The sequence below is a fragment of the Panulirus ornatus genome, chromosome 57 (assembly GCF_036320965.1).
Source record: "Panulirus ornatus isolate Po-2019 chromosome 57, ASM3632096v1, whole genome shotgun sequence".
NCBI classification, from domain to species: Eukaryota; Metazoa; Arthropoda; class Malacostraca; order Decapoda; family Palinuridae; genus Panulirus; species Panulirus ornatus.
Window position 1 is genome coordinate 1,549,511 of NC_092280.1, and position 16,137 is coordinate 1,565,647.

Below are 16,137 nucleotides of genomic sequence, written 5' to 3' on the forward strand. Positions count from 1 at the left end.
AAAATACAACTATGTTCGTCACCATTTATATCTTGAGGGTTTTGAACCAAACATTTTGGACCAAGCTTTCTTGAAGACTGGTCCAACGTTGATCATGGGTCTTGTCAGTTTTAGTAGCATTTAGCAAACATAGCAGCAGGAATGGGAGACCACAGCATGGGAATTTAGAATTCTCATTTCAGTTATAAATTAGATAATTGATTGCCAGATACCTCATGTGTACAGCAGTGAAGGATTTTGTAAAAAGATTAGAATGTGTCTTGGAAGAATTGTGCTTTGAATGTCTGGGTTTAGATTTAACTTGGAGTAAGATCAGGGAATCTTTTGTCGTCTTTAATATTTTTCATTCATTTTAGTTGAATGATGAGAGAGAGGTATGAAGCAAGTATTGATAATACTGGTATGTATAGGGGTGAAAGAATACTTCCCACGTATTCCTCGCGTGTCGTAGAAAGCGACTAGAGGGGACGGGAGCGGGGGGCCGGAAATCCTCCCCTCCTTGTATTAACTTTCTAAAATGGGAAACAGAAGAAGGAGTCACGCGGGGAGTGATCATCCTCCTCGAAGGCTCAGAGTGGGGTGCCTAAATGTGTGTGGATGTAACCAAGATGTGAAAAAAGGAGAGATAGGTAGTATGTTTGAGGAAAGGAACCTGGATGTTTTGGCTCTGAGTGAAACGAAGCTCAAGGGTAAAGGGGAAGAGTGGTTTGGAAATGTCTGGGGAGTGAAGTCAGGGGTTAGTGAGAGGACAAGAGCAAGGGAAGGAGTAGCAATACTCCTGAAACAGGAGTTGTGGGAGTATGTGATAGAATGTAAGAAAGTAAATTCTCGATTAATATGGGTAAAATTGAAAGTTGATGGAGAGAGGTGGGTGATTATTGGTGCATATGCACCTGGGCATGAGAAGAAAGATCATGAGAGGCAAGTGTTTTGGGAGCAGCTAAATGAGTGTGTTAGCGGTTTTGATGCACGAGACCGGGTTATAGTGATGGGTGATTTGAATGCAAAGGTGAGTAATGTGGCAGTTGAGGGAATAATTGGTATGCATGGGGTGTTCAGTGTTGTAAATGGAAATGGTGAAGAGCTTGTAGATTTATGTGCTGAAAAAGGACTGATGATTGGGAATACCTGGTTTAAAAAGCGAGATATACATAAGTATACTTATGTAAGTAGGAGAGATGGCCAGAGAGCGTTATTGGATTACGTGTTAATTGACAGGCGTGCGAAAGAGAGACTTTTGGATGTTAATGTGCTGAGAGGTGCAACTGGAGGGATGTCTGATCATTATCTTGTGGAGGCTAAGGTGAAGATTAGTATGGGTTTTCAGAAAAGAGGAGTGAATGTTGGGGTGAAGAAGGTGGTGAGAGTAAGTGAGCTTGGGAAGGAGACCTGTGTGGGGAAGTACCAGGAGAGACTGTGTACAGAATGGAAAAAGGTGAGAACAATGGAAGTAAGGGGAGTGGGGGAGGAATGGGATGTATTTAGGGAATCAGTGATGGATTGCGCAAAAGATGCTTGTGGCATGAGAAGAGTGGGAGGTGGGCTGTTTAGAAAGGGTAGTGAGTGGTGGGATGAAGAAGTAAGAGTATTAGTGAAAGAGAAGAGAGAGGCATTTGGACGATTTTTGCAGGGAAAAAATGCAATTGAGTGGGAGAAGTATAAAAGAAAGAGACAGGAGGTCAAGAGAAAGGTGCAAGAGGTGAAAAAAAGGGCAAATGAGAGTTGGGGTGAGAGACTATCAGTAAATTTTAGGGAGAATAAAAAGATGTTCTGGAAGGAGGTAAATAGGGTGCGTAAGACAAGGGAGCAAATGGGAACTTCAGTGAAGGGCGTAAATGGGGAGGTGATAACAAGTAGCGGTGATGTGAGAAGGAGATGGAATGAGTATTTTGAAGGTTTGTTGAATGTGTCTGATGACAGAGTGGCAGATATAGGGTGTTTGGGTCGAGGTGGTGTGCAAAGTGAGAGGGTTAGGGAAAATGATTTGGTAAACAGAGAAGAGGTAGTAAAAGCTTTGCGGAAGATGAAAGCCGGCAAGGCAGCAGGTTTGGATGGTATTGCAGTGGAATTTATTAAGAAAGGGGGTGACTGTATTGTTGACTGGTTGGTAAGGTTATTTAATGTATGTATGACTCATGGTGAGGTGCCTGAGGATTGGCGGAATGCGTGCGTAGTGCCATTGTACAAAGGCAAAGGGGATAAGAGTGAGTGCTCAAATTACAGAGGTATAAGTTTGTTGAGTATTCCTGGTAAATTATATGGGAGGGTATTGATTGAGAGGGTGAAGGCATGTACAGAGCATCAGATTGGGGAAGAGCAGTGCGGTTTCAGAAGTGGTAGAGGATGTGTGGATCAGGTGTTTGCTTTGAAGAATGTATGTGAGAAATACTTAGAAAAGCAAATGGATTTGTATGTAGCATTTATGGATCTGGAGAAGGCATATGATAGAGTTGATAGAGATGCTCTGTGGAAGGTATTAAGAATATATGGTGTGGGAGGCAAGTTGTTAGAAGCAGTGAAAAGTTTTTATCGAGGATGTAAGGCATGTGTACGTGTAGGAAGAGAGGAAAGTGATTGGTTCTCAGTGAATGTAGGTTTGCGGCAGGGGTGTGTGATGTCTCCATGGTTGTTTAATTTGTTTATGGATGGGGTTGTAAGGGAGGTAAATGCAAGAGTCCTGGAAAGAGGGGCAAGTATGAAGTCTGTTGGGGATGAGAGAGCTTGGGAAGTGAGTCAGTTGTTGTTCGCTGATGATACAGCGCTGGTGGCTGATTCATGTGAGAAACTGCAGAAGCTGGTGACTGAGTTTGGTAAAGTGTGTGGAAGAAGAAAGTTGAGAGTAAATGTGAATAAGAGCAAGGTTATTAGGTACAGTAGGGGTGAGGGTCAAGTCAATTGGGAGGTGAGTTTGAATGGAGAAAAACTGGAGGAAGTGAAGTGTTTTAGATATCTGGGAGTGGATCTGTCAGCGGATGGAACCATGGAAGCGGAAGTGGATCATAGGGTGGGGGAGGGGGCGAAAATTTTGGGAGCCTTGAAAAATGTGTGGAAGTCGAGAACATTATCTCGGAAAGCAAAAATGGGTATGTTTGAGGGAATAGTGGTTCCAACAATGTTGTATGGTTGCGAGGCGTGGGCTATGGATAGAGATGTGCGCAGGAGGATGGATGTGCTGGAAATGAGATGTTTGAGGACAATGTGTGGTGTGAGGTGGTTTGATCGAGTAAGTAACGTAAGGGTAAGAGAGATGTGTGGAAATAAAAAGAGCGTGGTTGAGAGAGCAGAAGAGGGTGTTTTGAAATGGTTTGGGCACATGGAGAGAATGAGTGAGGAGAGATTGACCAAGAGGATATATGTGTCGGAGGTGGAGGGAACGAGGAGAAGAGGGAGACCAAATTGGAGGTGGAAAGATGGAGTGAAAAAGATTTTGTGTGATCGGGGCCTGAACATGCAGGAGAGTGAAAGGAGGGCAAGAAATAGAGTGAATTGGAGTCATGTGGTATACAGGGGTTGACGTGCTGTCAGTGGATTGAAGCAAGGCATGTGAAGCGTCTGGGGTAAACCATGGAAAGCTGTGTAGGTATGTATATTTGCGTGTGTGGACGTGTGTATGTACATGTGTATGGGGGGGGGGGGGCATTTCTTTCGTCTGTTTCCTTGCGCTACCTCGCAAACGCGGGAGACAGCGACAAAGTATAAAAAAAAAAAAAAAAAAAAAAAAAAAATGTAGTTAACAGTGTAGGGACAACTGTACAGATAAGTATTTAAGGATATTGTAGTAGTTCAGCATGAGGTTTCTGATTTGCATTATTTTTGATGAATAAAGAATAATAGAAAAAATTCTTATAGAAAAGGTGGTGTTATTTTGTAAAATTATTTCTATAAGTGATAGATCAAAGATAATAATGTATGAAATATTTTTACTGCATATGTGTGTATAGCATTATGTATTGAAATGAAAGTTATTGGTTGTAGATATGCTATTTTCTACAAACATAAACCCATGAATAGTCTGAGACTGAAATACTGGGGTGGATATTTTTATGTATTTGTGCAGTAACTGGTTTTTATAGTTAATGTTTATGATATATTTCTTTATCACAGAAAGAAAATATTGAATAAAAGTTAATTTTTACCACATTCACCATTTAAGTAGTCATTACACTAATTCTTGTGTAAGCCACATCTACGTTTATAAAGCTCCTTAACATTGTTTGATAGACATTGTATAAGGCCTATGAAACTTCAGCTGTCCATGCTGCAGGCCTCACTGCTCTTAGCCTTCATGTCCGGCTTTCTTGTCTTCCTCTCTGGACCATGCTTCAGGTGGGTAGCAATCATAGTTGAACCATGTAATGATAGTAATCAGGTGAGATGGGATATATGAGTGTGTTGCTGTAGTTGGGAAGTGGTATCAATTTACCTTCTGTGACTGTATGCAGGACTAGTCACTGAAACGTGTACAAGCTTATGGCTAAATTAACTTCTTACTGGGAAGTTGTCACCTGATGATGCGTGAAAGATCATAAAGGAAGTTAAGCTCATGATGAATTATCCAGTTTTCTTGTTACATATTTTTGTTTCCGTCCATAATATGTCGTGTGATTTTGTGTTCATGCTTATCTTTAGCTTTGGGAAAGGATTAAGAATAGTGGCATTACTGTAAGCACTAATAGGTTCACTGTATTCCCAGACATTAGGTCAAAGTGGTGTGATACTTCGATTTCAACATGCCTTTGAATTGAGCCAACATCTTCAACAACACCTGACAACTCTTCCTAGGATACGTCTGCTTGTAAGTGACATTACTGTATATCATGTGTTATTCTTGTTTTCTGACTAGTACCCAGAATATTTGTTAGGAATTTTGCCTTGACCTTGGTTATGTTCATGATGATTGTAGTCAAGGATTGTTTCCAGGAATACAATTTTTTTTTTATTTTTTAGCCGTCCACCAAAGTCCAGTCTGATATTTGTTCTTCAAAATATTATTTTTCATATTGTATATCAGCCAATGATATTTGCTTTTTCCTGATATATTATACAACTTTGTGTTATCAGTATTTCTGTTAGTATGTATTTAAGATAGGAACCTCTTTTGAAAATAATTTGATCAAGCATTGAAATACCAACTTTGAGTAACAGATTACCACATGAGTATTATACTGATTATATCATATTAATCTGCTTCTTTACTTGTACTGATGATATTTTTACCCTTAGGAAATAGCATTTACTTTGAGAGAATACATAAGCCTACTTGTAATGAGTACAATAAGAGTTTGCCAGTAGGCAAGCCTTGTATGTAGTGTTAAACACATCTCTTGCCTGACTGCGACTTTACATAATTTTGAGTACAAGAGAGAGAATGAAAATACAAATTCTTTCTACATAGGATACATTTAACTTCCCTATCATTCTACAGATTGACTGAAGATGAGTTACAAATGTAGGATATTTGGATCAGGGTGGTATATGAAGTGATAAGAGTCTTGGAGAGTGGTTTGTTGAAGATTGAAGAGATGGTGAAAGTGTTGCACAAGATGAAATGTGGCAGGGCGACTGGAGTGGATTGTATTGCAGTTGAATTTATTAAGAAAGAGGGTGACTGTTTTGATGATTGGCTGGCAAGGAGATATTCATTGTATGTTTGGATAATGTTGAGGTGCATGAGTGTTGCTGGAATGCATGCGTAGTGCCATATTATAAAAGGGATAAAGGTGAATTTTCAATCTACAGAGGTATAAGTTTGTTTTGTATACATGGTAAGTTGTAGGGAGGGTATTGATTAAGGGGGTGAAGGTATGTACAGAGCATCAGATTGGGGAGGAACAGTGTGGTTTCAGAAGTGGTTGAGGATGTGTAGATCATGTTTTGCTTTAAAGAATATGTGTGAGAAATACTTAAAATGAAACATATGGATTTGTATGTGACATTTATAGATCTTGAGAAAGCATATGAAATGTTGATAGAGTGGTGTGGGAGGAAAGCTTTTAGAAGCACTGAGAAGTTTTTATCTGGGGTGTAAGGTATTGGTACAGGTAGAAAGAAAAGAGACTGAATGGCTCCAAGTGAAGGTTGGTCTGCAGCAGAAATTTGTGATGTTGCCATGGTTGTTTAATTTGTGTATGGGTGGAGTGGTGAAGGAGGTAAATGGGAGAGTCGTGGAGAGAGGGGCAAGTATGTAGTCTGTGGGAGATGAAAAACCTGATAATTAGAGTCTTTTGTTGTTTGTTGATGATACAGCACTGATGGCAGATTTGAGTGAGACTCTGCAGAAAATGGTGACTGAGTTTGGAAGAGTGTATGAAATGGAATCAAGGAAGCGGAAAGGAGTCATAAGGTGAGCAATAGGGCAGAGGTTCTGGGAGCACTGAAGACTGTATGGAGAGAGAGAGAACTTATTTGGGAGGGCAAAAATGGGTATGTTTGAAGGAATTGTAGTCACATCAATGTTCTGTGGATGCAAGGTATTGGCTATAGATAAGACAGTGTGGAGGAATGTGTGCATGTTGGAAATGAAAGGAGTGTATGAAATGGGATCAAGGAAGCGGAAAGGAGTCATAAGGTGAGCAATAGGGCAAAGGTTCTGGGAGCACTGAAGACTGTATGGAGAGAGAGAACTTATTTGAGAGGGCAAAAATGGGTATGTTTGAAGGAATTGTAGTCACAGCAATGTTCTGTGGATGCAAGGTATTGGCTATAGATAAGACAGTGTGGAGGAATGTGTACGTGTTGGAAATTAGATGTGTGAAGACAATATGCATTAAGTGTTTTGATCGAGTAAGTAATGAAAGGATAAGAGATATGTGTGGTAATAGAAAGTGTGGTTGATAGAATAGAGCAAAGGAAGGTGTGCAGAAATAGTTTGGATATAGAGAATGAGTTAGGAAAATGGAAATAATTCTCAGAAGTGGAGGGAACATGGAGAACAGGGAGACCAAATTGGAGATGGAAGGATGGAGTGAAAAAGATTTTGAGTGATCAGGGCTTGAACATCCAAGAGGATGAAAGGTATGCAAGGGATGGAGTAAATTGCAATGATATGGTATACTAGGGTCGACATGCTGTTACTGGACTGAACTTGGGCATGTGAAGCATCTGAGGTAAAACATGGAACAGTCTATTGGGCCTGGTTGTGGTTAGGGAGCTTTGCTTTCAGTGCATTACATGTGACAGCTATAGAATGAATGTGAGTGGAAGTGGCCTTTTGTTTTTCGTTCCTGGCACTACCTGGCTAATGCGGGAAATGGCGATCAATTATGAAAAAAGAAAAGATATGTTTTTTCATACTTGATCGCCATTTCCCATATTATTGAAATAGTGCCAGGAACAAATGAAGAAAGGCCACATTCGCTCATATTCATATGTAAGCATTTTAGTCACCGTGTTTGAAAAGGTTAGCGTATTCATATTATACGTATTAACACAGATGGGTAATTGTGATGACAATTTTTTCTAATATTCAGGGAAGTTTATTTTACAAATGAAGAATTGCTTTTGGCATGATCTTTTAATCATTTGTAATATTACAGAGTCCATCACCACCTGACGGTAGCACTTTTGTCACTATCCAGGATCTAGTTAATAAACCTATTAGCACAGCGGTAAGTATTCTCACATAAAATGCTTTTTTCCTCTTTGGTTATTTGTAAGCTAATTTTACATGTGCATTGTATTTTAGAATGCTCATGTAGACTTTGTACAAATATATTTGGAATTTTTGGGATGCTTGTTGAAAGGATGGAATAAGATATTTACCCAGCTAATATTTGTAGATGTATATGGAATTTTACATTTTTTGTAATACAACTTTTTGCAAGACCATATGTGATAAGAAATAGGTGTTCATAGTCTATCCACATACATGTTTTATCGAATTGTAATTTTCTTTGTATTGCAGCAATTGTTGGAGACTGTAAGCGGATCAATAGTATTTCAGTATGTAGAAGAGAACAGCTCAGGTGGTAAGAATTCAGATTACTACGACAATTTAAACTCATGGGTAAGTGTAAGGGTACTGATGTTGATAAGTGTTGCATTTTACATTCACATCATAGTACAGAGCTCATATAGTGTTATGGAAGTATTACCAAAATAAGTACATTTCATTTGTATTGTAACTTTGTTGTGCAGTATTATAGAAATACTACAACAACATGTGGGAGATTTATAGTTTAAACTTAGGTCATATATGCATGTCACATTGGGTTGTTTTTGTCTGTGCACATCCACATGTTTTTTTTTTTAACCAAATTGCCTTTTTTTTGCCTTAGCATAGCAGTTTCAGAAACTAACAAACAGTGATCTCATTGGCACATAGCCAATTTCAATGCTTTAAAACTATAAACTTGCATATGGTTTCAGTACATTATACCTGACAGGTAGATAATGGATGTGTACAAATGAGGCCGTTGTTTGTTTGTAGGTATGTTTCTTAAAATACCTTGCTGAGGAGGCTGAAGCAATTATACATAAATGTATATACTTACTTACTGCCCCAGAAACCCCATTTGTTCTTAAGAGGCTCCAGCAACACTCAGGAACTGGCCATGTCCACCAGTTGGGAAAACAGGTCACAAAGTGTTGTGGTGTGCAGAGAGTACAGGGCAATTTATGTAGTAAGTGCTTGGTGTTTTCTTAATGTAAGTTGCATCATAGGCATGAAGGATCTTGGGATATATTGAAATGGTGTTTGTATTATTGTTGTAATGAATGATATACAGAGCATAAGCGGGAGAGTGTGACTTGTGCTTGTCTGGGAGAGTGATTCTGATGGGTGTTTATCAAGTGGGTTATAATTTGGAGGTCAGTTGTTTAGTGCATGTTGGATTTTTCTAGTGCATATGTGTGCATATGTGTTTTGTCAGTTTTAAAGTATGATGAATATATATATATATATTTATATTTATATATTCTGCTTTGTCGCTGTCTCCCACATTTGTGAGGTAGCGCAAGGGAACAGACGAAAGAAATGGCCCAACCCAACCCCATACACATGTATACACATACACGTCCACACACGCGAATATACACACCCATACATCCCAATGTACACATACACACACAGACACATACACATATACACATGCACACAATTCACACTGTCTGCCCCTACTCACTCCCATCGCCACCCCGCCACACACGGAATAACATCCCCCTCCCCCCTCATGTGTGCGAGGTAGCGCTAGGAAAAGACAACAAAGGCCCCATTCGTTCACACTCAGTCTCTAGCTGTCATGTAATAGTGCCCAAAACCACAGCTCCCTTTCCACATCCAGGCCCCACAGAACTTTCCATGGTTTACCCCAGACACTTCACATACCCTGATTCTATCCATTGACAATACATCGACCCCGATATACCACATCGATCCAATTCACTCTATTCCTTGCCCGCCTTTCACCCTCCTGCATGTTCAGGCCCCGATCACTCAAAATCTTTTTCACTCCATCTTTCCACCTCCAATTTGGTTTCCCACTTCTCCTCGTTCCCTTCACCTCCGACACATATATCCTCGTGGTCAACCTTTCCTCACTCATTCTCTCCATGTGCCCAAACCATTTCAAAACACCCTCTTCTGCTCTCTCAACCACGCTCTTTTGATTTCCACACATCTCTCTTACCCTATTATTACTTACTCGATCAAACCACTTCACACCACATAATGTCCTCAAACTTCTCATTTCCAGCACATCCACCCTCCTGCGCACAACTCTATCCATAGCCCACGCCTTGCAACATACAACATTGTTGGAACCACTATTCCTTCAAACATACCAATTTTTGCTTTCCAAGATAATGTTCTCGACTTCCAAACATTCTTCAAGGCTCCCAGGATTTTCGCCCCCTCCCCCACCCTATGATTCACTTCCGCTTCCATGGTTCCATCCGCTGTCAGATCCACTCCCAGGTATCTAAAACACTTCACTTCCTCCAGTTTTTCTCCATTCAAACTTACCTCCCAATTGACTTGACCCTCAACCCTACTGTACCTAATAACCTTGCTCGTATTCACATTTACTCTTAACTTTCTTCTTTCACACACTTTACCAAACTCAGTCACCAGCTTCTGCAGTTTCTCACATGAATCAGTCACCAGCACTGTATCATCAGCGAACAACAACTGACTCACTTCCCAAGCTCTCTCATCCACAACAGACTGCATACTTGCCCCTCTTTCCAAAACTCTTGCATTCACCTCCCTAACAACCCCATCCATAAACAAATTAAACAACCATGGAGACATCACACACCCCTGCCACAAACCTACATTCACTGAGAACCAATCACTTTCCACTCTTCCTACACGTACACATGCCTTACATCCTCGATAAAAACTTTTCACTGCTTCTAACAACTTGCCTCCCACACCATATATTCTTAGTACCTTCCACAGAGCATCTCTACCAACTCTATCATATGCCTTCTCCAGATCCATAAATGCTACATATATATCCATTTGCTTTTCTAAGTATTTCTCACATACATTCTTCAAAGCAAACACCTGATCCACACATCCTCTACCACCTCTGAAACCACACTGCTCTTCCCCAATCTGATGCTCTGTACATTCCTTCACCCTCTCAATCAATACCCTCCCATATAATTTACCAGGAATACTCAACAAACTTATACCTCTGTAATTTGAGCACTCACTCTTATCTCCTTTGCCTTTGTACAAAGGCACTATGCAAGCATTCCGCCAATCCTCAGGCACCTCACCATGAATCATACATACATTAAATAACCTTACCAGCCAGTCAACAATACCCCCTTTTTTAATTAAATCCACTGCAATACCATCGAAACCTGCTGCCTTGCCGGCTTTCATCTTCCGCAAAGCTTTTACTACCTCTTCTCTGTTTACCAAATCATTTTCCCTAACCCTCTCACTTTGCACACCACCTCGACCAAAACACCCTATATCTGCCACTCTTATCATCAAACACATTCAACAAACCTTCAAAATACTCACTCCATCTCCTTCTCACATCACCACTACTTGTTATCACCTCCCCATTAGCCCCCTTCACTGAAGTTCCCATTTGCTCCCTTGTCTTACGCACTTTTTTTACCTCCTTCCAGAACATCATTTTATTCTCCCTAAAATTTAATGATACTCTCTCACCCCAACTCTCATTTGCCCTCATTTGCTGCCATATATATATATATATGGCAGCCAGTTTCTATTTTATCTCACCTCATGGTAAATGTTTTTCTACAGCTAGGTCAAGTTGTAAGGAGAGATGTGGGCACAATACCACTGGAACTTGTACAATTAGAGACAGCAGGTCTGGTGCTGCGTTGGAGCCCTATGGAAGGACCAGATACACATCACATTACTGTGACTGATGTTGATGATCTCATTCATTCTCTTCATCACCAACTGGTGTGTTCATATATAATGCATTAGATTTTTCCCCCAAGAAGTGTTGAGTTATGTAGAAAGGATACTTTCAGTGTGTGCAAAAATTGCTTTGAATGTTTTTAATATCTGCAGATATAGAGACAATGAAAATAGGGATGAAAATTATTAATTTATGTTGGGAGAAAAGGAATTGACTTAAGTATGCATAATAGTACATTTATCAGATGGTCAGGTGGAGATTTATTGGTTGTTGATAGTAATTTGGAGGCTATTGTTTCACTATGGGATACATAAGACAGAATATAAAAGAAAAAAACAAAGAAAAAAGTTGAGAGAATAAGGCAAGAAATGTTGTAATCTACAGTTTATATTTCATTTATCCTTCTTGTCAGCAGGGGTTGGTTAATAATAATGATTAATACTTTATTTAGTCAATTTGTAATACATTATACAAGTTGAAACTCTTTCTGGATCCAGAGCCATGTTATGATACACAAGGTAAAGGAATTAATAATGTAAAAGTTAAGTAGCTAAAAGCATTTATGCATTAAAAGACAACAGATTTGGTTCAGTGTCATTATAATACACCATCATCAGTACTGTCTTAAACAATGAACAACTATCTTTTTGAGTTTACATGATTGTAGAGGTTAATACTTACTGGTACAAATGAATTTGTATATCAGTGTTTTTGCAATGGTAAACACTCTTTTGCATAATCTTAAAAACACATAGTTATTATTCATAGGGTGGTGAGAATCACTGATAATTCTATCACTTAGATTTATAACATTTTGATTATAATACATCAAGTGCAGTTACATTAGCACCCAGTTTACCAGCTATTTTTTAAATTTTTGTAAGTTCCTTCTTATTTTGTACACTCAAACAACCATAGTATGATGCTATACAAAAACAGTGTTGACTCAATGACTGACTTATAAAACAAAGAATAGTCTTGTCAAATTTCATGTTTTTCAAAGCTTAAAAAATGAATTCTTTGCATACATTTTCCATAAACCTTTTTAGCATTAACATCACCATTTATAATCATGCACAATATTTACTTGTTCTCCATTGAAAATTAGTTGTTCAATGCACTTTTCCTACTTGTGAAAGTCATTCGCCATTTATTTGGTCTTTTTGATATTCAGATTCAAGTAATTTTCATCACACCAATGAACAAAGTCAGTGTATTTTGAATATTTTGAAGTGGAGGTAATTGTGAGCAAGGTAAGAATTCTGTTTCCTTCATCTCTTTTCTCCTATATTTTTCAGAATGTGTAGATAAAATCATGCATTAGTTAAGAACCTACCGAAGAGAAATGTGTAGAAAAATAGAAGAAAATTGCTATTGTATCATTTACCAATTTTATAATAAGTGCTGTGGACCAAGACTTTTTGAAGTCTGATGGTTATGATTATTAATCCATTGTCAGTCATGAGTTAGGCATTAGTGACTACAGTCCATGGTAAACATAGCGACAGTAATGGATGACCATATCATGAGAATTTAGAGTAATCAGACCTCTAGTAAAGTGGATTATTTTATATGACAGGTGCTCTACTGTATTCGTATTTAATCTCAATTGTGATCCACTCTTTTCCCTACTGTATAGAATTAAAAAGAGAGAGAAAGTATAGAATGGAATGGAAAATTGATAATGACTCTACATATATGATTCTTATTGCAATATTTTATTTGGCTTTTGGCAGATTTTATCAAGCATTCCAAGAGTACCTTTATTCCTTTGCTTGTTCCCTCTTTGCCTCCTTAAGAGTACACATAAACAAATAATGTATTCTTTTCACAGTTCCTGATTTTCCATCCTCATAAAAAGAATTGGCCATTATTTTCATAGAATTTCAAGAAAATTTTAGATTTATTTGTACATTTATTTAATTCATTATTGACATTAGCAGTGATTTTAAGTGAATGGTAATCAGTATCGTAAGTTACTTTTGAAATTCTTCTTCAGGATATTTTAAATGCTACGGTTGCACAACGGAAAACATTTACGGAATTGGTATCATCTGCAAATAATCTTCAGTTAGTTGAAATACCTGGTTGGGCAGGTCTTGGTGGAGTTCGCTATGTTGCAGACCTATGGCTTGATCAGAACCCACTTTCAGAGTCTACAAAAGAAGACATTAATGCTCTAAATGTTCATTTAGTGTCTCAGCTTAAGACTACAGACTCAGCATTTTCCCTAGGTAAGCAAAGCATGATTTGTTTTGAAAATTGTTTCCTCCAAATTTTCCAAAAGAAGGAACAGAGAAGGGGGCCAGGTGAGGATATTCCCTCAGTGGCCCAATTCTCTGTTCTTAACGCTACCTCACTAACGCGGGGAAATGGCGAATAGTTTGAGTTTTGAAAAATATATATATATATATATATATATATATATATATATATATATATATATATATATATATATTCACTGAGAACCAATCACTTTCCTCTCTTCCTACACGTACACATGCCTTACATCCTCGATAAAAACTTTTCACTGCTTCTAACAACTTGCCTCCCACACCATATATTCTTAATACCTTCCACAGAGCATCTCTATCAACTCTATCATATGCCTTCTCCAGATCCATAAATGCTACATACAAATCCATTTGCTTTTCTAAGTATTTCTCACATACATTCTTCAAAGCAAACACCTGATCCACACATCCTCTACCACTTCTGAAACCGCACTGTTCTTCCCCAATCTGATGCTCTGTACATGCCTTCACCCTCTCAATCAATACCCTCCCATATAATTTACCAGGAATACTCAACAAACTTATACCTCTGTAATTTGAGCACTCACTCTTATCCCCTTTGCCTTTGTACAATGGCACTATGCACGCATTCCGCCAATCCTCAGGCACCTCACCATGAGTCATACATACATTAAATAACCTTACCAACCAGTCAACAATACAGTCACCCCCTTTTTTAATAAATTCCACTGCAATACCATCCAAACCTGCTGCCTTGCCGGCTTTCATCTTCCGCAAAGCTTTTACTACCTCTTCTCTGTTTACCAAATCATTTTCCCTAACCCTCTCACTTTGCACACCACCTCGACCAAAACACCCTATATCTGCCACTCTGTCATCAGACACATTCAACAAACCTTCAAAATACTCATTCCATCTCCTTCTCACATCACCGCTACTTGTTATCACCTCCCCATTTGCGGCAGGGGTGTGTGATGTCTCCATGGTTGTTTAATTTGTTTATGGATGGGGTTGTAAGGGAGGTAAATGCAAGAGTCCTGGAAAGAGGGGCAAGTATGAAGTCTGTTGGGGATGAGAGAGCTTGGGAAGTGAGTCAGTTGTTGTTCGCTGATGATACAGCGCTGGTGGCTGATTCATGTGAGAAACTGCAGAAGCTGGTGACTGAGTTTGGTAAAGTGTGTGGAAGAAGAAAGTTGAGAGTAAATGTGAATAAGAGCAAGGTTATTAGGTACAGTAGGGGTGAGGGTCAAGTCAATTGGGAGGTGAGTTTGAATGGAGAAAAACTGGAGGAAGTGAAGTGTTTTAGATATCTGGGAGTGGATCTGTCAGCGGATGGAACCATGGAAGCGGAAGTGGATCATAGGGTGGGGGAGGGGGCGAAAATTTTGGGAGCCTTGAAAAATGTGTGGAAGTCGAGAACATTATCTCGGAAAGCAAAAATGGGTATGTTTGAGGGAATAGTGGTTCCAACAATGTTGTATGGTTGCGAGGTGTGGGCTATGGATAGAGATGTGCGCAGGAGGATGGATGTGCTGGAAATGAGATGTTTGAGGACAATGTGTGGTGTGAGGTGGTTTGATCGAGTAAGTAACGTAAGGGTAAGAGAGATGTGTGGAAATAAAAAGAGCGTGGTTGAGAGAGCAGAAGAGGGTGTTTTGAAATGGTTTGGGCACATGGAGAGAATGAGTGAGGAGAGATTGACCAAGAGGATATATGTGTCGGAGGTGGAGGGAACGAGGAGAAGAGGGAGACCAAATTGGAGGTGGAAAGATGGAGTGAAAAAGATTTTGTGTGATCGGGGCCTGAACATGCAGGAGGGTGAAAGGAGGGCAAGAAATAGAGTGAATTGGAGTCATGTGGTATACAGGGGTTGACGTGCTGTCAGTGGATTGAAGCAAGGCATGTGAAACGTCTGGGGTAAACCATGGAAAGCTGTGTAGGTATGTATATTTGCGTGTGTGGACTTGTATATGTACATGTGTATGGGGGGGGGGGCCATTTCTTTCGTCTGTTTCCTTGCGCTACCTCGCAAACGCGGGAGACAGCGACAAAGTATAAAAAAAAAAAAAAAAAAAAAAAATATATATATATATATATATTTCCCTGGGGATAGGGGAGAAAGAATACTTCCCACGTAGTCCCTGCGTGTCGTAGAAGGCGACTAAAAGGGAAGGGAGCGGGGGGCTGGAAATCCTCCCCTCTCGTTTTTTTTTTTAATTTTCCAAAAGAAGGAACAGAGAAGAGGGCCAGGTGAGGATATTCCCTCAAAGGCCCAGTCCTCTGTTCTTAACGCTACCTCGCTATCGCGGGAAATGGCGAATAGTATGAAAAAAAAAAAAAAAAATATATATATATATATATATATATATCCCTGGGGATAGGGGAGAAAGAATACTTCCCACGTATTCCCTGCGTGTCGTAGAAGGCGACTAAAAGGGAAGGGAGCGGGGGGCTGGAAATCCTCCCCTCTCGTTTTTTTTTAATTTTCCAAAAGAAGGAACAGAGAAGGGGGCCAGGTGAGGATATTCCCT

At 39.4% G+C, this 16,137-nt stretch overlaps 1 protein-coding gene across 1 annotated transcript in view; it reads left to right on the forward strand.

Annotated features, from left to right (window-relative positions):
- The window catches only part of LOC139766094 (pyridoxal-dependent decarboxylase domain-containing protein 1), a 53,107-nt gene that overhangs the window by 23,669 nt on the left and 13,301 nt on the right, over window positions 1–16,137 (forward strand). The window contains exons 9-14 of the mRNA XM_071694247.1: window positions 4,222–4,326; window positions 4,694–4,795; window positions 7,536–7,607; window positions 7,904–8,005; window positions 11,228–11,392; window positions 13,351–13,585. Of these exons, the coding sequence (XP_071550348.1) occupies window positions 4,222–4,326; window positions 4,694–4,795; window positions 7,536–7,607; window positions 7,904–8,005; window positions 11,228–11,392; window positions 13,351–13,585 (781 nt within the window). The remainder of the gene's footprint in view (window positions 1–4,221; window positions 4,327–4,693; window positions 4,796–7,535; window positions 7,608–7,903; window positions 8,006–11,227; window positions 11,393–13,350; window positions 13,586–16,137) is intronic.